The following is a 26,151-nucleotide window of genomic DNA, read 5'->3' on the forward strand; positions in this document are numbered from 1 at the left end:
TGTCACCTCGCAGGCACCGTAGTAAAGAGATCGAAATTAATATAATAATAGGCTAATAATAATGATGATGATAATAATATTAATATACAAATAGCCTATTACGGAAAAGGAAAATCAGTTACACAGCTACAAGACTGTGGGATGGATAAAAATGTTTTATTGTAAGCCTATTTTATTTTATGTCAGGGTTGTCAAACTCATTTTCATCACTGAGGGCCACTTCAACATTATGGCTGCCATATGGCCGGTTGTAACTGTAAGACTGTACATATGTTACAACTCATTAACATATTGTTAAATAACTGTCTCTTTATTTTATTATTACTTAAGTTACAAATATTGCATATGCATTTGCATAGATGTAAAAATATATGTAATTGCTCTGTGTTATTTTAACATAAATCCTTTTACGGTAACTTATCAGGTTAAGAAATCCAAATTACTCTATAAATCAAAGTAAATAATAAAGACAAGTATCATCAAACACAAGTCATTACATTAACTTTGTTAACTTTTTTGTTACATTTATGGCACAACAAATAATTGTGAGCTGCTAAGAACATGTGACATATGGCATTTAACAAAACAAATGAGCATGGTCTCATAAAAATGCGTGTCAATAGCATGATTTTTCTGTTTCTATTTTATATGCAGCAATTGACTTTGGCGTGCATATTATGTATTTTATGTAACATTTATTCATGATAAACTTAAATTGAATGCTGTCTACATCACGTGCAATAGCCTACAGTCCGGTAGCCTAAGCCTGTGATTAATATAATAATTGAATAATGTCATAATTTCTATAATAATTAATATAATAATTTCTTAATTCAAAATAACGAATTAATATCTCGTGGCCACGGCAAAACAATTGAATCGAAGACGTCCCCTCCTGGTCACCATAGGGTATTATGGAATTTACCATATATAATATTTTAAAGGCAGAAGTAGAAATTGATCAAATAATTAGAGCTTTAATGAAGTTTGTGAGAAACAGCGGTCTAAAGGACAGAATATAGAAAATCTTCATTGGGCTCCATCTCCGTCAGACTCCAGTACAGTTGGTGGCGGTATGCATTTCTAGTTGGTTTGCAACCCGCCAATAAATCCACAGAAGAGGGCTGTAGCTAGAAGGGATACACTTCCGACCGCAAACGAACATTGAAATTAATTTTCTACCTATTAGATTGTGTTTTATTAACATATACACCTACCCCAACCCTAAACCTACCCCTTACAATAATGAAAAAATAGTAATTGTTGTACAGTGTGACAAAAGTTACGCTGTATTGATGTGCGCATGCCCAGTAGCGCCAGACGTATCCCTTATAACCCGAAGAAAACCACACTTGTATTGTTATCAAAGAGGACGAAGACATTTGTCAAGTATGAACATATATTTTTGTGGAAGCATCCGCGGAGGGAGACAGGACGTGGATATTTACCAGAGAATAGTGAAGAAGTTACAGCAGTATGGCACGGTTTTGACTGAGCACGTGAGCTCTGGCAGTCTGTCTGAAAAGGGTGATTCACTTCTACTCTCTTTCTCTCAAAGCTGCGCAACCTCTTACAGACCTTATATTTCTATTAAATATGTATCCATCTAGCATTGTTTGGTGTGTGAACAACTGAAAATATTGACATGGTCCAGGTGAAGATGCGGGGTTGGATGGAGATAAAGCCATTCATGATCGAGATGTGGAGTGGCTGATGAAGTCTGATGGTGAGAGATCATATGACATTCTTCATTGTATTTAAACGTGTTGTCATAATATAGTCAACATATTTAAATCAAGTGGCATTTATACATTTCACAAAACGTTTAGAAAAGTTTCAAGTGATATAATGAAATTAATGTGGTTCTCTAAACCTGTGGTTACTCTGCTGGACACCTGTGTGAACTCCATATGAAAACTTTGATATTTTGTTATAAAGGTAATATTATTTTTTACTTGTGACTTACTGTGTCTAAGTACTTCATGGGGCCACTGTAGCATATTAAAATGACCATTGTGAGATAAATATTTTATTTATATAAAGAGGCAAAGTACAAAAAAAAAAAAAAGAGGCAAAGTGCATTAGTGATAATAATTAACCCTGTAAAGCCTGTCATGAAATAGTCCGAATTTATTTATTTCGTTCCGTACTATATGGACCATAAAATCCCTATGTATCAAATATGATACAAAACACTTATGCATAAAATATTTTATATATATATATATTGTCCATAAGTACACCAAACCGTTACATTTAATAATAAATAAATAAAACTAAAATAACAAAATAACATTTTAATTTAGAGGCCCAAACTGAGCAAAAATATGCAATCTGTTGCAGTTGCTGATATTTATATGGCCAAAAGGTAATACGAAATTCTGTTTCAATGAGAATCAATCAGGTTTTTATAACAATATAGCAAACTACTTAGACAACTGCATTTTATGTATCTATTTCTCCAGGTAATGTGTCTTAATAAGATGAAATGTGAATGCATGTTCAAAGCTCTAGTTTTTATTTTGGGGCAAAATATATAATGCAATGCAATACAACTATGGGAGATTTAAAAATGACATTCCTCAAAAGCCTGATGGATTATATTTGACAATCAAATTTTACATGATTTTTCTAAAAATGCATCTATGGATAATCAAGCATAATATCTACATGTTTTAAGTTATTCTTACATTTACATTATATTAAAAAAAAGACACACGTACCACAACCTGAAGGAGGATGTTTTTACAATTATAATAAAAGGTCTTTTACTTTAAGCCTTTTATCATTAATCATGTTCTCTGGTGCTCTTGACTGTGACGGAGCCTGATACAACAGAACTAAGACCATCTCAGTGATTCAGTGCGGTTTTCTGTCTCTGTCTCAGTGATAGTAGCTGAGGTGACACAGCCGTCTTTAGGGGTCGGTTATGAGCTCGGCCGAGCAGTGGCACTCAACAAGAGGGTGCTCTGTCTCTTCAGACCTTCTTCTGGAAAAGGTATTAAGACTTTCTCCCACATCAAATGTGACCCTGGTTTTGACAGGTTCTTTGAGATTCACCCAGATACATAGATATTTTTCATCTCCCAACCTCCAGTGCTGTCTGCCATGATCAGAGGAGCATCCACAAACTTGCTCTTCCAAGTCCAGGACTACACCGAGGATGAAGTCGAGAGTATCTTGGAGAAATATTTTGATAGTATCGCCAAGAAATGATGAGCAAATTTCAGCAAATCATAACAGATAAGCGCAACTTCTATATGCTTCTCCTCTCATTTTAGAAAGTCAGTAGGGCAGTCTTTCTTTGGTGTGTGCGTTTTTCTGAGAAAATGCTAATTAATTGGTGTATTGTGATTTACATGTGAATAAATCTGTTTCAGCTAAACACTGGTGTTACACTGGGTAATATACTGTAATTAAATGATAAAATGTGCATAAATATCACACTGTGGGGAGTATCCAGAGAAAGGGTTGAGATCCACATACTGTCATTGTTTTGACTTGTCCACTAGGGGTCACTTGATGTCTTTTTACTAAAGCATTTAAAGCGCTCAGATAAAGTAGCTTAATTAAAGTCACAATACAAAGCAAAAATGTTTTGTTCGGCTCAAAATTGTGTCAGTCAGGCATTATGTGATAGTCAGATTTAGGGCTAAAAGGGTTGCATAGAAAAGTTAATTTAATCATGGCAACTGCAATACAAAGAAAGACATTGTTTAGTGATTTAGACATGGCCTTGCAGCTATTACACAGTTAAAAACTTTAATACACACAGATCTGTATAAAAATACATATTACATTAAAAAAAACAAATATACATTTCACCAATAAATTACATAAATAAATTATATTTACACTTAAGAATACTGTAGTTAATGTATCACAAAAATCGTTCCCATGAAATTTATATTACTATACTGCTTAAAAGAACATCACTACAATGTTAAAGGGAACATTACATTGTCATTTAAAAAAAAAATAATAATAATAAAGCAAATACTCAAAGAATAAAACTTACTTGGCATACACTCACTTACATTTAAATATTTTACAGTTTGAACACTTGGTGAAAATGGCTACACACAAACCTGAAATTAAAAGCACTTTTAGTAGTATGGCTTGATTATATACATACAGTACTAATGTAACACACGATGGAAGTTTTGATATATTTGGGTGGTTCAGTGCTTCCCTTTATTTTACATGCAGCCCATTAGTGCTACTGTTTACTCCCAGGCTGTGTGTACCTTGAAGTCAATATGAAACAGCATCTGCAACCCACCTTACCTTCATAATGTGACATACTGTATTCCCAGGTGATACAGTATATTAAAATGAGAAAAAGGGTAAGGTGTGATTAAATTTATCCATTTTTAACTGACTGGATATTGAAAAGTGCTCTCTAAATGAAAATTAGGAAAGCCCTGAAACTCAAGTCTATTTCCTCTAAAATAATTCTCTTGATTTAATTATTTTTGTTAATTTTTTCGTAAAACCTTACAGTAAGACCCCATTAGTTAACAATAGTTAATGTATTTACTAAACGTTACTATCAATGAGCAATACATTTTTACATTATTTATTAATCTTAGCTGTTGTTAGTATATAGTTCAGGTTAGCTTAGGCCTATTAAATAATATTAACAGACACTTTTGAATTAAATTACTAATGTTGAAATGAACAATAATAAATGCTTTTGAAGAATTTTTCATTGTTAGTACATGTTTGATTGCATGTTTACTGTTAGCTAGCAAGCATTTCTCTCATATGTTGCCTTTATTGAGGGAAAAAAAGGTTATTTCATATTAAAAAAAAAATAATAATAATAAAATTAGGGGAGGGCACTAAGACACTCCACGGTTCAGGGTTTCCATCAAAAATATTGCTTGGTGAGAGCAAAATGTTTTTCAGAGGCAGAGTAAATACAAGCATTTCTTATCTTTGGAATAAAGTTCCAAGACCAGGTACGAGCATTATTGAGTTCATGTTGACTCTGACCTAATGTTCCCTCAGCAGTACATGCCTCACTTGTGGCATCTTTAATAAAATAAAACGACTAATTGGTTCTTTATTTCTGTGTAATCGCTCTGGATAATGACCACCTGCTTCCAGCGACCAACTCTCAGATTCATGAGTTCCGTCTTTATCTTTTGAGAGGTCAGAAGAGGCCTTTTACTTCAACAAGAGCAGCTACATGATCTCTGTGGCTAAACGATGTCGGTGTTCAGCCTCTTCTTCTCGAGCTCAGCTGGAGCCGGAGACTGGAGGAAGCTGATCTTGCATTCCTGTTGCGCGGGCACAGAGTTTGTCCGGCATCGGTGGAATGGGCGATGGTGAGCGGGGGCCGGTCTGCACTGACAGCGAGCCAATCGGTCCTGGCAATGTCCGTGCAGCACCAGACCAGCTGTTAACGCCACCACAGCCAAAGTCATGCCCCCCAGCACCAGCAGGATGATGAGCTGCAGCTCTGACAGCCCTTCCGCCCCATGCTGAGTCACCATTGAGATTTTGAACGAGCGTCTTTCATCCCCGCTAGGAGTGGTCCCGTGGGAGCGATTGACTGGGGCAGGTTTGCTCAGCGTAACTCTGTCCCCTTCGCCCCTGAACGGAGACACCGCTTGAGGTCCTGACTCCCAGACGGGGACCTCGCAAGTTCTTCCAGTGAACCCTGGGGAGCAGAAGCACTGGAAGGTGGAGACCCGGTCTATACAGCGTCCTCCGTTGAGGCAGGGCTGGCTGACGCAGTCGTCCAGGTTGATGGTGCAGAAACGGCCGGTGAAACCCGCAGGGCACAGGCAGGAAAAACGGTTCACGCCATCCAAACAGGTGGCGCCGTTGGCACAGGGGCGCATCAGGCAGTCGTCCATGTTAGTCTCGCAGCGGGGCCCCGTGAAGCCAGCCAGGCATCGACAAGACAGTTCTGGAGCGTAACCACCCAGATCCTCACAGAGACCGCCATTCTTGCAGGGGGACCTGCAGCAATAGATGTACGAATTGAAAATACACCATATTGCCAAAAGTATTGGGTCACCCCCTTCTAATGAACAGGTTTGACTACTTTAGTAATTTCCATGAGTACAAATCTTAATGTTTATGCATATAATGATATTCTAGGGAATTGTGTGCTTCCAATTTTATAGCAACAGTTTGGACAGGACCCTTTTCTATTCTAACATGACAATGCCTCTGTGTATAAGGCAAGGTTAATAAAGAAATGATTAATTGAGTCAGTGTGGAAGAACTTGACTGGTCTGCAGAAAGCCAAGTCCTAATCCAAGCTGAACACCTCTGGTGTGACTTTAAATGCAGACCTTGAGCCAAAAACTTCTCAACAAACACCAATGTGCATACACAATATGGACAAAAGTATTGGGACACCCCTTCTTTAGAACAGAAAAAGGCACTTCCAAAACTGCGACAACAAAGATGGAAACAATTCATGTATTTAAAAAAAATCTCTGTTGCAACAGTTTTGGAAGTGTCGAAAATGACTGTACCCATATGTACAAGTCATTGGTGTTTGTTGATGAGTTTTTGGCTCAAGGTCTGCATTTAAAGTCACACCAGAGGTGTTCAGCTGAGATTATTGCGTGCTGTTAAATGGAGTCTACTTTGAAAGGCTGTGTGTTCGGCTGTGCACATGCACTGTCATTTGCATCAAAACTGAAGTATACTTTGGACTCGGAACAAGAGTAGTCAGATTAATGAACAAATGAACCTTCCTTTGCGGGCAGCACTGTTGACATGAGTTCAATTCCCAGGCAATCCATGAATTGATTGATTGATTGATTGAATATCTTGAATGCAATGTAAAGCCCAAAGTATACTTAGGTTTTTATGCATACACTAGGGTGTGCATGCAGTGAGTATGACACAAATTTAATCATCAGCATAGTATACACACACTGTACGCGTACAAGTCAATTTTTCTAGTATACTCTGTATGCTCAGCATGCATAAAACATGAAACTTTGTAGTGCTTATATTTCAACCGCCTGTGTTTGGGCACATTATCAAAAGGAGTATACTTTCAAATGCTATGCATTCGGATAAGCATATACATCAGAACTGAAGTATCTTTGGACTTAAGTCCCTGCTGCCAAATACATAATACAAATATAAATTATGAGGCATTTTTAGTAAATGAAAAGTACTGAATCAATAGGAGTGGTTACGAAATTAAAAAGACTCACTGAGCAACAAATTATTGCTAATATGCCTGTGTAAACACCATCTGAAAGAACTGTGTTACATGTCTTTGCCTTTAATGTATTTTTAGATATTTTCAGTTGAAATCTGAACATCGTTTGGCAATAGACTGCTGAGTGATGTAAATGCAATTTCTTTTCTCTAAATATTTCTTCCTCCTGTTCTATTGCCATTGGTTGGACACACGGAAAGTTCTGCCCTAATCTAATGCCATTGGCTGAGTCGGTGTTGATATGTCACAAGATTTACACTTTTGAGGGGAACCAGGGGTGTATTCCAGAAAGCAGGTTATGTGATATACCTGGGTATGTTTGAGGATAAGTGAGCGGATAACCTCAGCTTTCGGTTCCAAAATCGGAGGTTACTTTCAGGGTATGTAAGTAACCATAGCAACTTGCTCTCTGAAGATAACCTGCTCCGGAGCAGGTTATGTTCCAGGGTTAGTTCACTTCAGCGCTATCAGAGCATGACAGATAATATTATATATTATTACAATACAGTTATGTATATAGCCTACTATATATATATATATATATATATATATATATATATATATGCTATTTTAATGATAAAGCGCTAATATAAGTAATAAATAAGGTTTGCCTATATATTGCTCTAATATGGTTATTATATTTTATTGGCATATATAACAGTTATCTGTATAAATTATAAAACACTATTATGACAAGGCAATGTTTAATTTATTATATTAGCCTATATATATATATATATATATATATATATATTACATTTTATATTATCATCTCACACATGGATCGGCATTTTCTATAATGTATTTCTATAATAAAAATACATATCTGATATGACTTAATATATAATTAGCATCAAACAAACAATATAATTCTTATTCTCAAGGATTAAAGATCAAACGGAAAAAAAATAAAAATGATTGCAAAACCATCAATTAGGTGGCGATATGCACTAAGCATAAGGCCAACATGACCTTTGAACAGAAGAAGAAGAAAGAAGCATTATGGCGTGCTTATTCTTAGCGTCCGTTTCCATAGTGACTCGTCGATTCGTCGCTCTGTTGAGAATGTCTTGAGTCTTAACCAGGAACATACTCGGAGTTGAATGAATTTACTCCCGGACGTGTTTTTGGAACCACATACCTCGAGTAAGCAAGGTTTGGGGTTAATCAACCGAAAGTTCAGGGTTTATCTGACGGTAAGTTAACCATGCTTTCTGGAATACACCCCAGCCCTGTGAATGGCTTATTTACTTAGTTGTATCTGCATATTAAACTTTTGACATGTGAAAAACACATCCCCATTACATCATTCATGTTCACAGGCTAAACCATATATGGTAATATTTCAAGTAATAATTTTTCGTCTCTAAAACTGTGCTGCAACTGGTCCAGTCCTGCAGCATCGTTTCCCTGGAAACCTCTCCGTCAGTTTGTTTTGGTCTTCATGGGAAGAGCAGCGGGGGCCGAGCTGCAGCGTGTCAGTATTAGCAGTCTCTTACAGGGCCAGTAATGAGCCCATTGAATTACATGATTGCACTCTGGAGGCTGCAAATTGACCAGGCTGTTGTGCTGCCTGTGCCAGTGCGCCTGGGCTTGTGTGCTAATAGATTAAGGATCACAGCTTAACAAAATGTTTACTTAAAGAGGTCAAATCATGAACAAACCACTATTCACTGATCTTACATAAAACAGTTCAGTACTAATCAGAAGGTCCTAATAAAAATGGCTCGCTCTGTTCTTCCGCAGCTTTGTGATGTTAGGCAGGTGCGTACATTTAAACACACAAAAACACGCATTTACATTACAAAAGAAAAGAAAAAAAACACTTACTTAGTTTTTTGGCAAGGCCCTGTTTTCAGTTCACAGTCCCGCCCATGAAAGCCTTCAGGACATAAGCAGCTATAATCCCCAGAGTCATTCAAGACGCAAGTAGCCCCATTCCAACACGGCTGCTCTCTGAAGCACACGTAAATATCTGCGGAAACAAGTCAGCGCTGTTATGTCAATCTATTAAAGCGTTTGCTACTTAAGGTCATGAATAATGAATCACCTTTGTTGCAGAATCTAAAATTTTATTAAATATATATATATATTATAATTAAATTATAGTTAAACAGAAATATGAAAACTCATTGTAAATACGTGACTCCAGCTACATTTCTGAAAAATTTACCTTTCCATACATTTCACTGCAGTTTCCAGGTGAAATGAACACTAGTGGCAGTAAAACACCGACACTTTTCCTTTTCACACAAATTATGATTACAGGGCAAATTGTCAATGAATAAAATAATAATTTGTCATGACCTCAAAACACTTTTCCCAGTGTGTTGTGTGTAAACAAATACATTTTAATGTTTGCGTCACATAATCAGCCATTTTCATGCCCCTGTCATTTATTTCTTGGATATGTGTTTAAATACACGGAAATCATATTGGATTTCTTTTATCAGAATAATCAGTGCTGTCAGGTTAATCTATAAAAATGAATCACCTTTATCACAGAATCGGCCCGCCCACCCGTCCATGCATGTGCACTGCCAGGGCTGATGGCAGGTGCCATGGACACATCCGGGCATTCGCACACAGTCTTCACACCGCGGTCCACCCCATCCCGGATCACACCTGCCACACGGAGGCAAGAGTTAACCCCTACATGCCATGTTCATTGTATTGTTAATCTGTTTACAGTTCTCTTCTGCAATAGTAGTGAGCGTGAACAGGCTTGCTCAGGACAGATATATTTCACCAATACGACGCCTTAAAGTCACACAAGCCCATATTTCACTCTCATGAACCCACTCACCTGCAGTCACCGTTTTCAGCACACTTTCCATGGCCGAGTTCACACGTGCAGTTATTGGCCGAGGGTGTTGGAGATGTTTCTACTGAGGAAAATGAAACTGTGAAGAGAAGGGTACATTTAATATAGAGTTTGGTATATATTTTTGGTATATAAGTTACTGCATAACAGCAATCCTCAATGATAATTCCTCTTCAAATTAAGCAAGCAAGTCCTTCAGATCACATAACAAGCTCTAGCTTGTCTGTGAGAGTTTGTCACTTGTAGAAGGCATGTGCGATCAGTGTCACTTTTCAACAGCTTATGTAGCATGTCGAGTGTGGTAAACAACAGCTAGTGCATACTAAGATGCGCATACGTGTTGATCTTGCCTGAAGGAAAGCCAATTTATTTTGACAATTGAAAATTTGTCGTTATTTACGAACCCTCATGTTTTTCAAACCTCTATGAATTTATTTCATCCGTTGAACACAAAAGATGATAATTTGAAAAATGTCAATGGCTACCAGAAACTCTTTAGTTACCAATATTCTTCAAATTATCTTTTTGAGCTCAGCAAAAGAAAGAAACGCCTACAGATTTGGAATAGCATGAGGGCGAGTAAATAGATAATTTTTCGGTAAACTGCCCCTTTCATTTTTCATGTGCTTTACTATGAGCACTCCATCTTGGTCAGTCTGACAGGGTGAAAATTTAAAGTACATTATGGCATAATTAAAGTTATTTTAACAGCAATACAGTAAAACATTAATGTTAATCTAATTACATTCATTATTGAGAGTAATGAGGACAAAAAAGGTAAAAAAGAAGAAAACACACACACACACATATATATATATAAAAAAATTACTTCAAATGTAATTTATTTTAGAGAGAAACTGTTGTTGTTTCTCTGACCGGGAGAGTGGAAAGTGTATGCGTGTTCTTTTTCCATCCTTAAAACTTTTCATATAAAAGTACATGTAGATTTTTTGATGGGTTACAGGAAGTGATTCACCCCGATCTCCATCATCACCATCCCGACTGAGTGATTTAGCATTCTTGGCCGTGCTTATCCAGTATTGGGTTTTGGATGTTAGAGCAGGGTGTGTATGTGTGTGTGTTGGGGGACGGCCAGGAAGCGCGTGTGTCTGTGGTGATGGGCACGAGGGGAGCGTGTGCGGTGGGAGGAGAGGAATGTGCTCATGTCTCCGCCCGTATGAGCTTTGCCCGAACATCACAAGAATTCACCATCGCCCAGGGCCCAACCCCTACATGCTTCCAAACCCGCCGCTCACAGCCAGCCGCTTACATCACGCGTCCCGTCTGCGTTTCCACTAAATGTACTAAATTATTCCTTATAGCCAGGAAGTTGCGAATAATTATCAATATGCCAATCACATGTACACTTACTAGAGGGGGTACACTTACCCCCCCATCTGACATGCTCACTTAAATCGCATGCCTATTCTGGATAAAGGCTGGTATGTGAGACACAATACGTGTGTAAGCTCATATTCATTCAGTGGCGCTGGAATGGGAAGCATTTTCCATGTAATCTGGCCAAGTGTAAGACCTGTATTCCTGGAAACGCAGAGCTTCGAACAATGCAAGCCTGGCTTTCCTACGCTATCAATGCAACAGCTGAAAAGTACAAACTGATAACAAACAGCAGCCCAAACAACAACATGAAGCGTAATCTCTTAAACATAAACAGCTGAAGGATTAGTTTAACATTTAAAACCAAGAGAATCTGTTCTCGTAATGATTCTTGTTGTACAGCTCAATAAGACGTGAATGGAAATATTCTCCCTCTTGCTCAAATGTAATTTACATACACAGTGGGGTCCAAAAGCTATTTTTTTATTAATTAAATTTATTATTATTTAAACCTGGTGACCTATTTCTAGGTCACTAATCAAATTTAAGCAAATTTGTGACATTGACCATGTTCACAGCCAACAAAAATATGTTCTAAGAATGTTTTTGGTGATGTTCGACATGAAAACATTATTTCGGAATGTTTTAAAAATGTTTTCAATGGTTATATGAACGTTAAGGGAACATTCCGTTTTATCATTTTGTTGCAAACAAGTAGTATCATTTTTTTTAAAGGTTAAGACGAACATCCAACAAAAACGTTTCAGATTAAAAAAAAATTAAACATTTAAAAAAAAAAAAAAAAAAGTGTACCATGAATGATTATAAATAAATATTTTTGTGATATAACTTTAAATGAACATTCTCAACATTCATAACATAATTATTAACATTAATGTTCGTTAACTTTGAGAGAACATTTCTAGAACCTTAGCTAAGTTTCTGAGAATTATTGGAAATGCTTTGACTAATTTCTGGACTACGTTTAAAAATTACAATATTATATATTGCAGACAAATTTTATGTTTTTCGGAAATTTCTTATGTTTAAATTAAGATTTTACCAGCAGTGAAGATTGAATAAGATGCGTGTTATTTTGTCTGGCGCACAGACAAATTACAAGTTTAATTTTTTTGCAAGGCAGAGTTTGTTCTTACTTTAGGGGGTTTACACGACACCATTTCAAAAAACAAAAAAAAACAGAAAACGTTCTTTTGGCCGTTCATTTACACAACAATGGCGTTTTGGGGGCCTGAAAATACAAACTTTCGAAAACTGGTTTCAAAGTGGACGTGTTTGAAAACAACACTGTTATCATCTCGGTGTAAACTACAAACACATGAATTTGTGAAAATGGTGAAGTCATACACAGCTGTTTGGCAATGGAAGCACATTCCATTAGCTCCCGCCGCACAGTTTTCGTGCTGATATTAATGCCAGTGGAAGTTTGGAGATATGGAATCAGCAGATTCTGACTTTGTGGTATTCCTCTTCGTGGCTGACTGAAACACCGGAAATTAATAGTTAATCACAATATTTTTGTCCATACAGTGTATCTTATGGCCAAACACTCATGATATTAAAAACCAATTATACTGAAAGAACTTTTTAGTGGATCTGTAATTGGCTACACATTTTTCTATGGAGTGGGATTTCTCCAGCTCGTGCGCAAGGGATCAAGTGAAGAATGGTAATCTAATGATCTAGAATTGGAAGATATGCAACATATGCAATATGCAAAGTAAAACATTTGCATAATTCAATATACACGCAATACACAAAGCAATTTTCTTATTTTCTTTCCTTCCTGTTGTCTATTTGCTCTGCATTTACTGCAAGTTCAAAGCATGCTTTGGATGACAAAGACTGGGAGTTGTTTAAATCCAGGTTGGAGACAGCGAATACTTCATACGCAGTAAACACTATAGAGTTTTAAAGAGAGAATGAGTCCGGGTGTGACAGCAAACAGAAGATCTTAGAGTGCTGATAGACCGATGTGGTGCAAATAACCTCTTGTACAAACTGGAGGAGTCTATTCTAGAAAAGCCTCCAGGCTTAATTCTGTAGCATGTGTAAATATTTGCGATCACAATGGTTTCAAGATAATATGATACAGCAAGATATCTGAAAATGGGCCATGATTCAGTTCAAGTTGTTTTTGTATGATTCAAATTTGTTAAAAATAAGCAAAAAAACAAAATGTATAATATATAGCCTAGCAAAAAAAACTGACAATATTTTCAACTAAAAGAAGCCATGCTGCTAACTTTATTACATTATTCACTATCGTGGCAGTAGCTCAGTTGTTTTCTAAATTTCTTTTTCCAATAAGTAGTAGTACATTGTGGCAAAATGTTGCATCACTGTCACACACGCATTATAAGTACAGCTGTACTCCAAGTGAACTCAGGCAATAAACAAACAGAATATCAAGAAGAGATTTCCCAGAATGTCTCATTAGAAAATCAGATTTCTTTTTAACGAACCATAAAAAAAAAGAGAGACACACATATCAGAAGCTATAGAAGCCCGTTTCTGCCACTGAATAATAATTTTAAAAAAAAACTCACAATTCTGACTTTTTTTCTCATAATTGCGTGATACAAACTCGCAATTCTGAGAACATATCAGTCCCCCCCTCAATATTGGACTTTAACTCGCAATTGCAAGTTTATATCTCACAATTCTGTGAAAAAAAGTCAGAATTGTGAGATAAAAAGTCGCAATAACCTTTTTTTTTCTTTTTTTTTTTTTTATTCAGTGGCGGAAACGAGCTTCCATAAGAAGCGGATAGATATCAGTATGGAACCAAAACCAACAAATAGTAGGAGAAAATTGATCAAAGTCTCACTTAAAATAACTTTTTAGATGTGCGGCTCTTTGGGATTTTTAGCATTGACATTAGGTTAAGAATTGAATTTTGCAAATGAAATGCATGCATAATTGGAACATACTGGAGTAATTCAGATGAGCGGAATCAAGGTTCTTTGTTTTGCTATTTTTGTAATGGTAAACCTACAAAACATTTTGAGATCGTTTGGTGAGAAAACAGTGGAAGTAAATCTGTTACTGATAAAGTTAAAAAATGAAAGAAAATGAATCATTTTTAGGACCGTTAAATATGTTTGGCATTGTGAAATTATTTTCTTGACAGCACATTTTTACCTCCTTCTCATGACCCTTTGATGTTTTCTGCATTTCTCCTCTACTTTAACATTCATCTAAATCTAGCTTTCTAATAAACCTGGTATAGTGCTATACTATGAATACTGTTGACAAAATGCGTGTGATTTCCCTCATTTGTAGGTCACTTTGGATAAAAGAAATGAAAGAATAAATAAGTAATGAATATTCTAAATGGACAGAATGTTTAAATGTTAGTAAATGTTTGACTGTTAATGGTTTTTGTTATTTATTTAATTAGATTATTATTACAGAAATACAATAATATTTTATATATACACAATAATATTATTACAGACATACAATAATAACAAATACTAGTTTAACAAATACTGCTGTAATATACAATAAATAATATAATGTATTTTTTTTTTTAAATACAGCAAATAAAAACAAAACAAAACACTTTATTTGCATGACCAGAATTTGGGGTAATGTGCTTATTGTCATGAAAATAATGTCACAATGCAAAACTTATATGATCCAAATTGTCCTTTTGATGAAATATGACCTGGGCTGTGTTTCCCAAAAGCATCGTAAGCCTAAGTTGATCGTAGACCCTTTGCCACGAATGGAGCTATGATCAACTTATGCTTACGGTGCTTTTGGGAAACGCAGCCCTTTGCATGTTCCTAAAAGGTTTCATGAGATTCACGCAGACACCTGTTGATTTGATCTGTCATGTTCTGGTTCAATGGGCATTGATTTATGCTGAAGAAGCATGCGTGATCCGCCATAGTGAACATTTCAATTGTTAACAGTGGCTGTGTTTCCTGGGGTTGAGTTTATGATGGCAGTGCAACAGGTGTGACTGTCTCCATCCTCCAGCCTTTGTGGTTCACCTCATGGGGGTCCTCAACCAGACACCACAGAGCGTGGGCTCACTGCATGTGAAAACCAGAGTGATCTAAATTTATTCCTACCATGAAACCCTATATTCCCTCTCCAGAACCCCCGTGGCCAAGCTCAGCGCCATGGTGCCAGTGAAACATGCAGGTGTGGGTTTCCCTTCGGTTTTAACCCCAGACGGGCCACATACACTCCCCAAGCGCATGCATGTGTTTCTAAGATCTCACTGGGGAGCAGGTGGAGTGTAATAGAAGGCCGGCCGGACGGACAGCGTCTGAAGGAGCTGAGGAAGAAGTAACTAGATCCATGCGAAGCAAAGGATCATTCAGCCTCAATATCCACTCAGCCATTTGCACTGCTAGAAAAACATTTTGCCAGGACAGACAAGCGAGGACGGATTATGATCCAGTGAGGCTCCAGAGCACTAGGGTTGGCTGTAACTATAGGCTCATTGGAAAAACATGCCTCTACCTACAGTATATTTTTCAAAACTTCAAAAAATGTATTAACTCTACATACAATTCAGTATGTAGTTCCCAGTTAAAATGAACAATAGTGGCAGTAAAACACCAACAACTTTTATTCCTTTTCACACAAATTTTGTTTACAGGGCAAATTATCAGTTAATGAAGACTTAATTTTACATGGTTCCTTCCACAATACTATGTTATGACCTCCAAACAGTATTACTGTAGTGTATGATATGTAAACTAATACATTTTGATGTTTGTGTCATACAATCGGCTCCATATGTATTGCTTTTCTCACATAGTAAACTTGCTCAGTAGCTCACCTGGTACAGCATTACATGCACAGAATGCATTTTTATCTCACTTTAGCTTTTGTTAACACCATCTGTTTTGGGTTTAGTGTACTGTACATTATTTCCTGTTATTTTTTTCCTGTACATGCGATACATACAACTACTAACTCAATAAAACGTTGCCAGATTCGCATTTGCCTGTTTCTGACAAAACTAAACACACTTTAATACCATTCACTGGACATGTCACTTTGAAAGTGTCGTAAAATGTGCACAAAGCAATACAATTTTATATATAACACCTATATATGTGTGACCCTGGAGCACAAAACCAGTCTTAAGGTCACTGGGGTATATTTGTAGCAATAGCCAACAATAAATACATTGTATGGGTCAAAATTATAAATTTTCTTTTATGCCAAAAATCATTAGGACATTAAGTAAAGAAAACGTTCCATGAAAATATTTTGTAAATTTCCTACTGTAAATATATCAAAACTTAATTTTTGATTTTCTCAATATTTAGATTTTTTTGCACCCTCAGATTTTCAAATAGTTGCATCTCGGCCAAATATTGCCCAATCATAACAAACCATACATCAATGGAAAGTATATTTATTCAGCTTTCAGATGACATAAATCTCAATTTCGAACACTTTACCCTTATGACTGGTTTTGTGGTCCAGGTTCACATATACATATATTTATATTTAAATATATTATTATAGTTTACATATTTTGAATTAGCTTTTCTTTTTATATTTTCTCTTTTGCATTGTTTTGTTTAATTTCCAGTAAGATTTAGTAGTTTTTATTAGTTTTAGTAAATATTACTATTTAAGGTTTATTTATTTTATTTTTTTCCAGTAAGTTATTTTGGTTCTTTAACTTGCTTTAAGTTGCCAAAAAAAACCACATTTATAATTTTCATTTAGTTTTTCATCTAATATTTATATTTTATCTTTTATCCTTATATTTGACAGAACTATTCAATGTACCAATGTACCATGACTAGTATAAAACATCAAAGCAGCTTTAAAATGTTCAGCAGGCAGTGATAGTGTTGAGGAACGGCCAGCGACTGATATGATTTCTGATTTCTGATTTCACGTTGTGGCAATAGTCACTGGCACAGACTCAAGCGCTGTCCGTCTGTCTGTATCAATTTTGCATTGCAGTGGCTTGTTTCCAGGTTTGAGCCTCTCAGCTGGAAGCCCCTTCCAGGAGATACTGGCCCCACTGACCTGCACTATAATCCATCTTTGCAGACATGCACTGATCAAGTTTTCCCCCCCATCTTCAACTGCAGGTCAACAGGCACAACTGACATTTCTTCTGACTTGCTTAGATGCACAGAAGAAGGACTTTGGGCATTGACCTTTGCCCCCAGCACGCGTGTAAGACACAAACTCTTGCGCCCAACAACTGAGACGCAGATTTGTCACATTCTCTAAGCAGACAGGAATTTCACAGCTGAATACTCAAGAGACGGATCAGCCGCAACGGAACCATCAAAGGTCTCTGACGCTGAGTTTTATGTAATCTGCTCACCAGGATCCTGTTGCAGCACAGTTGGCAGAAACTGTTTGAGGAAATTAACAGCCTGTATGGCCAATTCGTATAATTAACTTGCTCCAACATTATCTTTTGTAAATACTGCATGTTGGATATATACATATAATACACTAACATAAAGCAATAGGCTTATATAACAAATCTTGGCTCTGTGATTGTATATATCATTGCAAAATGTAAACTATATTATCACCCAGCTGTAATCTGCAAAATGCACGTACAAGGCATGAAAATATTAAGATGTTAGAAACATTCACATACTGTTTTTAAGCTGTTTTACAGAAAATCATGGTGTATTGTGAAAGTTCTGTACTAATCAATTTGGCTTGACTTGACAAACAAACAAGCAGCACATTGTGACTTTCTAAGATAGTGGTTTACTGATGGCTGATGTCAATATCAATATGTAGTAAGCATACATAATAGAGTTAAATGACTGCAAATTAATTATTTGCATTGTAATTATATTTCAGATATGGGAATTCTGAAGTTGTATGTATATTGAATTACTGTATAAAAAATTAAATGAATGTGCAGCAACCACCACTCAAGAATACACAGTAAAAATAAAAAAATTAACAGTGTATGAAATATATATACCTTGGGCTTCACAGTTGTGTTGAAAGAGCATACAGCAGCCACAGAGCAGCAGAACTACAGTGAGTTTCATGGTGCAGGGCAATCTGAAACAATGAGACATTAACACGTTAACATTCATGAAATTATCACTCATTCATTTAATCACAAATTTTTGGACAGTTTTCTGTTGACATATATTATGAATATACCTACTGAATATAAGTATAAAGCAGGAAATGACACACTAAAAACAAGGCATGCTTGCGTAGCCTCCAACACGAGTCACAACAGCCCAGGATGAAGATCTCTGAGCACTTTCACTCTTCCAAACACCTAACAGAGCAACACCTGACCATGGACCAGCCAACAGACACGCTTAATAATTCAACTTAATACTTAATAATTAAAAGCACTGTGAATCTTTCATGGTGGACATTTACAAGACCGCATCACTCCTTCACTGCCTTGTTTGTCTATTTACACATCTTGCAACTTTGCTGAGCCAAGCGCTGACAGAGAAAAAGTGTTATGTTGTGCCTGTTTGTTGCTCTTGTGTCTAACCTGCACTCTGTTCCACACCTCCTTAAGCAATACGGTTTAATATTCCCATATAATGCTCATTTACAAGACCATAACTTTATTTTTGGGCTCTGGTAGAATATATTTACATTATTTAAAGAAAAAAACAAAACACAACACATGCTGTACATTGCAGGCAGCAGCACGTCTTTTCACCCTCTGCTTAAATGCTTGAAACGCACGATTTAGTTCCCGTCTCTGTAATAGATGAGATCTGATGAAACGGTATGAAAATTTCATATCATGATTATAGTGACCTAAATGATCACAGTTTTCAATATTAAATCACAGTATTGTTAACAAATAAAATTAGCATTACTATGCACATATTGTTTGAATAAACCTGGAAACAATAACATTAAAATGACCATATGTGACCCTGGACGACAAAACCAGTCTTAAGTGTCAATTTTTCGAAATTGAGATTTGGAGGCATGTCTGATCATCTGAAGACTGAATAAATAAGCTTTCCATTGATGTATGGTTTGTTAGGATCTGACAATATTTGGCTGAGATACAAATATTTGAAAATCTGGAATTTGAGGGTGAAAAAAAAATCTAAATATTGAGAAAATCACCTTTAAAGTTGTCCAAATGAATTCTTAGCAATGCAGATTACTAATCAAAAATTAAGTTTTGATACATTTACGGTAAGAAATTTACAAAATTTCTTCATGGAACATGATCTTTACATGATTTTTGGCATAAAAGAAAAATCGATAATTTTGACCCATACAATGTATTTTTGGCTATTGCTATAAATATATCCCAGCGACTTAAAACTGGTTTTGAGGTCCAGGGTCACATAGTTGAAACTTATTTAAAATGATAATGTTTAGGAAAAGGATGAGTCAAAATGACAGATTATAGGCATTGTATCTGCTCCATCCAACAAGTCCACAGAAGCAATCTCATTATGCAAAGTGTTGAGGATTTTAGAAAGCATGAGCTTGCTTTCCATCTTAAGATTTACAACAAAAATTTGGTCTGAACAGAAATGGCAGGCAGACTGAATGAGAATGTAAACCCACTGTCTGACAGCAGGTGGCGCTTATGGAACAGCAGAAATAGAATTGTTTCCCCAGTAACCTCTGTAAACAAAGCAGCCCTTCTCTTAAAAACACTGCATCAACAGGCAATACACGGAGAGAAGATGAGAAGCAAATGCCATGGAAAAGCCGGTCGGTTCATTCATTAATTCATATTTTCTTTCTGCACTGTGCTTTCTGTCATGTTTTCACCCAAAACAAAGCCAATGCTGCGTGAGGCAGCAAAATATTAAATGATAATACTAACTGTGGGGACTTTTTATTGTGGTTTATCGTCAAACAGTAACGTTTCGTTCCTACTCTTTAAAGCCTGTCTCTGATTGGTCAAATGGCCTAGTCTTTTGTGATTGGTCAATCACTTGTGTATCGGAAATGTTACGCCTCTTACCATAATCGGGTTTCAGCTCCTGATACTTCATGAGCAGCTGTAAACGGTATTATATGGCATATAAACTAACGTCTCCTTGTCACGGCTAAATCATTCACCCAAATGAGGGTGTCCTTAAAGGGCGGACCAAAGCAGCCAGTAGGCGGGCATTATGCAAATGTGTAACCTGATGGTGTAACTAATTCACGGAAATTTCTATTTCTGTAAACTAAATAAACCTGTGATATGCAGATGATATGGCGCTGGTGGGACGTGTAAAGGATATTCAGTCATTAGATACCTACCTCAATTTTGTTAATTTTACTACAATTTGGAAGGAAGAGAGTTCTTTGCAGCTTAATATTAGTAAAACTAAAGAAATGTGTTGTGGGGCTAATAATGTACGAGCACATTGCAAACCTTTGTTAGTTAACGGAGAGGAAGTTGAACAGGTAGGATTTTTTAAAAATATTTAGGCACAGAGATTGACTCCCAGTTTTCATTTGATAAGCATTCAGACAATGTTTTAAAAAGGCTTATCAACATTTAGGCTTATTGAGAAAACTGAGGAGTTTTAACATTGAAAAGGACATTCTGATAGTTGTATATAAGTCACTTATTGTATTGAATCTGTTCTTACTTTTAATATTGTATCCTGGTTTAACTCTCTTTTAACTGACTTTTAAGGATTATAAACGCGGCGAGTAAAATCATTGGTGAGAGACAAGTACACCTCTCACTGATCTCTATACTGTGGCATTAAAAAGGAAAGCCTCTGTTAGAATAAAAATATTAATATTAATGTTAGTGTGGAATTAGTGTCTTATCCCCTGCATAGCTCTTTTCAGTTACTTCCATCTGGCAGATGGTATAAAGTGCCTTCGGTGAAAAAGGCCAAGAATAAGAAGACTTTGGTATTTTAAATGGGATCTTGAAATGAATTTTTATGTATTATTACAGTTGTGTTTTTAAAGTGATGTATGCAGTGTTAATTTGTGTTAGTGATTATTTGTATTGTTTGTGTGTTGAGCCTTTTGTCTAAAGACAATTTTCTACCCCTCTGGGGATAGACAATAAAACTTTAATTGAATTTGAAATAACGGCAGTTGTTGTGGTGTTTTCTACTAGAAAGATGAACTTCCTTTGCCATGGATGTAACTTTTTTAGATTGTTTACATGCACAAACAGCAATATATTACACTAAATACCATAGCAAGCAAGGAATTATTGAGATATTTTCTAATGTATGATTTGCAAATGACCTCAGTGACATCAATCTCACTCATAGATGACGAAATAGCAAGATGATTTTGGATTCTTCTCGGTTTTCTCCATCTGTAGATGGTGCAACTGGCTGCTTCTGTTTTGTTGTTCCCATTGTAGATTAATGGAGCACTCTTGCAACCACTAATGGGAATGAATTTGGGGAAAAGCTTTGAACGGGAAAGCTGAGAAGAGGTCCATTTCCATGGAGGAGGCTCTCACAATAGGAAGCCTCCATCTACAGTCCTTGATTCTGGGGATGCCATGTCAATTATCGCTTATGCTGTCTGGCTGGTCTCATGTGCAGACACCTGCCAGTGAAAGCAAGCGCGCAGGCTATATTTGAACATTACTTTATTTCCCGAGCAGCTCACTCTGTGATTGTCGAAGGTGCTATTTCCAGCCGTGTTTAATTAATATGTGTCACATCAGATGTGAAAAATACAGTCAGGGGCCTTTTATGCCATTTGACACATTGGCAATTATCCAGGGAAATTGTCATCATTTTTTATGGTCCATCTTTCACAAATTCAATGAATCATACACAGCGATTCATTATAACGGATATAGATTTAAATGTAGCCATACAGTCCTACAACTGTAGGCCCTTTCACACTAAACATGAAGCTAAAAAGCAAGATGATTCAGATATGAATTATTTTGGAGAAGCATGTTCAGTTTTTGAATTTCAGCAACAGAAATAAAGATGAAACGTGACATTTAAAGGGGTCATGACATGAGAAATAAAATTTGCCTTGATCTTTTAACATAAGTTTCATAGCTTAAAACGTCCTCCTCATTATAAACAAAGCATTTATTTAATCAAGCTCCAAAAACGGCTCGCTCGTTCGGATCTGAGGTTCGAGATAACATCACCTGGGCACAAACATGCCTCCAAACTGTCTCCAGAGCAAGACATCGACAAATAGTCTTCTCACCAACGGCTGACACTTGTCTTGATGAAGCAAATAGAAATGACAATCACTGCCGCCATCTTTGGATACGGTATACAGATGCGCATTCGCTTTCGGACAAATGGAGTGAAAGAACTTGCGCTTTGATGTGTTTGGTTTAAACTGCTCGTTCGCATCTTTGCACCGATATGAGAAGGATTGCAGCGTAAGCAACAAGTGGATAGTTTATTTTAATTGCATCCCGGGTCTTGTCAGAGGATTGAGCATGTTGTTTTGTAAACAAGGCACAGTGTCATGGAGAGTTCACAAAGAAAAGTGTTGAAAGATGAAGCGGTACTAGATCTGACTAGTTTCATAATGCTTTGTCTGGAAATGACCTTTTTTTGTTTATTATGTTGTCAAAACACTCACATGCAATAATGAGGGGGCGTTGATACTGTTTCCTATGCAATGATGTTAGCCAATCATAACAGTGGCTGATTCCTTAAAAGCCTTAAAGGACCCGCCCCTTAAAGGGGTCATGAACTGCCTCTGTTTTTATAAGAACTGAAAATAGACCAACTCAAACCTGGTCTAAAGTCAATGACGCAATATTTTTTTTTTTTTTGTTATTTAAAGAGTGAGTTAGTAGAAAATGCACCTCTGGGCGGGTCCACAACGCGCTTTCACTTTGCTTATTACACACAGGGACACGCAGCAGCACACAACATGCCAAATATTACAAACTAAAGGATTACAGTGTAAAATAATATTATTGTGTAGGCTACATAAATATAAAAATGTCATAATGGATCATCATTGCCTGTATCAGAATTAGCCTACCTATTTGCTCGCGCATGAGCAGATCCGTTTGCTCTCTGGAGAGGCGTTCAGTCTGTGTGCCTTAAAATTCCTCCATTTAAATAGCGAATCCGCCATGGCGCGAGCGCAACTCGCTCTTAAAGGGAATGGGAGATGAGACTCTGATTGGTTTATTGCACGTTACGCCCCCAAAAACACCCATTACTCATTAAGAGAATAGGGACAACCCGTTTCGACCATGCGCCCGGGCGCGCCGACCGTTTCGCCCTGAGTTCACTTGCGCCGTGAGCTTTAGACCATGCGCTTAGGTCGTTAAAATGGGGCCCTACATGCGCGAATCGGTGGGCGTGGCTAAACAGGAGCGGACATTGATGTTCTTCTGCGGAGGCGGTGCTTATCTACAATATTACATCATAGAGTGCTACATTCTTAAAGCTGTTGTTTTGACAGACTGCCTTCAATATAAGCTGTTTTTAGGCTAACGACAAAGTTTTGAGTTCTGAAACTTACAGGATGATTTTATAGTACAATGACCTCTTATATGTCAAAAGATCAAGGGAATTTTGTCAGAATGAGGGTTGAAAATAATAATTTTCCCACATATTCATTTGTTGTTGTTTTTTTGTGCAAAAAACTTTATTAACATTATAAGTAAACTTCAAGGAACATATTAAAATTATTTAAAAAATATCCATGTCATGACCCCTTTAACTGAAAGTTATTTCCAGATATTTAATCAAAGTCAACAGGAAAGACACTTAAAGTTAGGTTAAATGCATAAAGTTGTATTATTTAACACATACTTAATTACATGTTTGCATTGTATTCAGTGTTTGTATTCTCCTAGGTTTTTCTTTTTTCTTTTTGATGAATATTAGGTTTTCTTCTATTGGAGCTGCTATTAACTATTAACACATATCTACTGAAATAACATAAATACACAAAGGTGTCTGACAACAACTGAGGTGTGACAGCTGTGTTCCTCTGATAAGAATTTTTCTCTTTCTAATTGATGTTAAGGAGAAATTCTGAAGAATCTTTATGCAGCTTCTTCTCACTCAACGATGATTTATAGTGTAATTCTCCAGAATGAGACGATAAAACATCAGATCATGCCCTTCACTGCAGCTCTCAAGTCTCATTCTCCAAATATTCCCAACAGCATCCCATTTGAACTGGGGGTCAGTGATGTTGAATCATTGTGGCTATTATGAAATGCTATTCTCAGATTTCCCATTCAAAGCTTTTCCCAAATTCATTCCCATTGTAAAAGCACTCCATTAATCAATCATTTCGAATCTGGCCGGTTTTGTAGTCTGAAATTTAAGAGCTTGTTGGAGTGGAAGTGAATAATGACTTGAACATCAGTCTGCCAAAATTCCTTTTTTTTTTTTTTTTGTATCCCATGGAAGGAGGAAAAGTCATGAGGGTGAGTAAATAATGACAGAATTGTATTTTTACCACATTTTTGTTGCCAATGTTACAACTATTTAAAAGTATAGTTTTAAATTTTGCATCATACTAAAGAATACCCTTTACATTAATCACTGTAACGCACAGCCTCATGTGGCTTATTGCTTTAAGTGTTTCATGGAAATAATAACATAGTAACTTATTTTACATAGAATGTGCGCTCACGTGTAAGTTAAACAGCATTTTATATTGTGGCTCACCAAAACTTTCCATTTTACCAGTCTAGGAACACATACATATTTACCTCTCAGATGTTGCACATTAAAAAGCTCATTTTAGAAAGGTGTAATGTACATCCTTCCAGATTTTGTGCCTGTATGAAACTCTTCTTTGAAAAGTCTTTAAGCAATAAAGAATTAGTGACAGACTTCTGAACTTGGATGAACACTGACTGAAGCACAAAATGCACTTCCATATAAAATACATGCAAAAATCTCAAAGCAACCCAAATCTTGGCATATGTAGGCTACTTAAAAACCCATTATTTACCAGGAAGCTTCCATGGAAACTTATTTGGCACATGGTTCCTTTAACCAGCATCTACCACAGAATAACAGTGAATCTGTATTCCTACCCCATTTCCATCTCAAATGATGTGTGAACACAAACACTTCCCTGTTATTGTGTGAATATTCAAATTATAAATCACAAGTTTAAGTGCTTGAGCTTGACCAGTGCATATTTCTGAAAATCTGATATAGTCTTTTACAGAAATTCCAACACATTTTTAAAAAGTTACAGAGTTCAAAAGCTTCTGCCCAACCCAGCTCTTTCAAGTGGCATTATTTTAAATGCCACATACCAATTTAACTCTATTAAACACTTAAAGACACTTACTGACAAATAGATGTGACACACCTGAGCTGTTGGTGGCCCCTCCAGCAGAGTGTTGCAAACCTCAGGTGCTGATGATACGGGACTCACATATCACACATACAGCATTAGGAAGTATCGTAAAAGAAAATCAAGCACGACTTCAATATTCAGTCTCGTGTATATGCACACCCTCAAGATCAGCCTGCTAGTGAGACACGTTTTGTTGATAGAAATGCTTGTTTGTAGAAGCAGACAAGGTTCCACCTCCCCACTCAACAAGCCAACCTGCCCAAGGACTGGCTCTTAAAGAGACAGGCTTCCCTCAAAACCACCATCTCACACAGCTCAAAGAGCAATCCATCACGGTAGAGCGAGTACAAGATATAGTACAGACATCACATGTTTGTTTGTTTTTCTCAAACCCTCAGCCACTTTTCTGGTATTTCACCAATGCATGACAAGTCTTGTTGTTTCAGACCGATTTTCACAGATGGACACATCTGATTGAGAGTGCATTGTATGCATTTTGCCGTCTTGTTATCAGAGAAGCGCCGTCTGACAGAAACCCTTGCGAATG

General features: G+C 36.6%; 2 protein-coding genes across 4 annotated transcripts; one reads left to right on the top strand and one right to left on the bottom strand.

Annotated features, from left to right (window-relative positions):
* The first annotated feature begins 1,136 nt into the window (after positions 1-1,136).
* Positions 1,137-3,385, top strand: dnph1 (2'-deoxynucleoside 5'-phosphate N-hydrolase 1). Its single transcript, XM_058796915.1, has 4 exons — positions 1,137-1,527; positions 1,655-1,726; positions 2,888-2,998; positions 3,098-3,385. The coding sequence occupies exons 1-4, from the start codon at positions 1,296-1,298 to the stop codon at positions 3,214-3,216; spliced, it is 534 nt and encodes a 177-aa protein (XP_058652898.1). The 5' UTR covers positions 1,137-1,295; the 3' UTR covers positions 3,217-3,385.
* A 148-nt stretch (positions 3,386-3,533) lies between these two features.
* dlk2 (delta-like 2 homolog (Drosophila)) lies at positions 3,534-25,757 on the bottom strand. Of its 3 annotated transcripts, none has more exons than XM_058796914.1 (6): positions 25,617-25,757; positions 18,334-18,416; positions 10,008-10,104; positions 9,696-9,826; positions 9,032-9,176; positions 3,534-5,973 (listed from the first exon to the last, which is right to left on the bottom strand). In XM_058796914.1, exons 2-6 carry the CDS (start codon positions 18,401-18,403, stop codon positions 5,208-5,210), a joined length of 1,209 nt encoding a protein of 402 aa, XP_058652897.1. In that variant the 5' UTR covers positions 18,404-18,416; positions 25,617-25,757; the 3' UTR covers positions 3,534-5,207. The 3 variants fall into 3 exon arrangements, with proteins under 3 accessions (XP_058652897.1, XP_058652895.1, XP_058652896.1); XM_058796912.1 differs by having other exon boundaries at positions 25,596-25,728; XM_058796913.1 differs by lacking the exon at positions 25,617-25,757 and adding an exon at positions 23,307-23,551.
* Between the last annotated feature and the right edge of the window lie 394 nt (positions 25,758-26,151).

This window comes from Onychostoma macrolepis, chromosome 13 (assembly GCF_012432095.1).
Source record: "Onychostoma macrolepis isolate SWU-2019 chromosome 13, ASM1243209v1, whole genome shotgun sequence".
Lineage (NCBI taxonomy): Eukaryota > Metazoa > Chordata > Actinopteri > Cypriniformes > Cyprinidae > Onychostoma > Onychostoma macrolepis.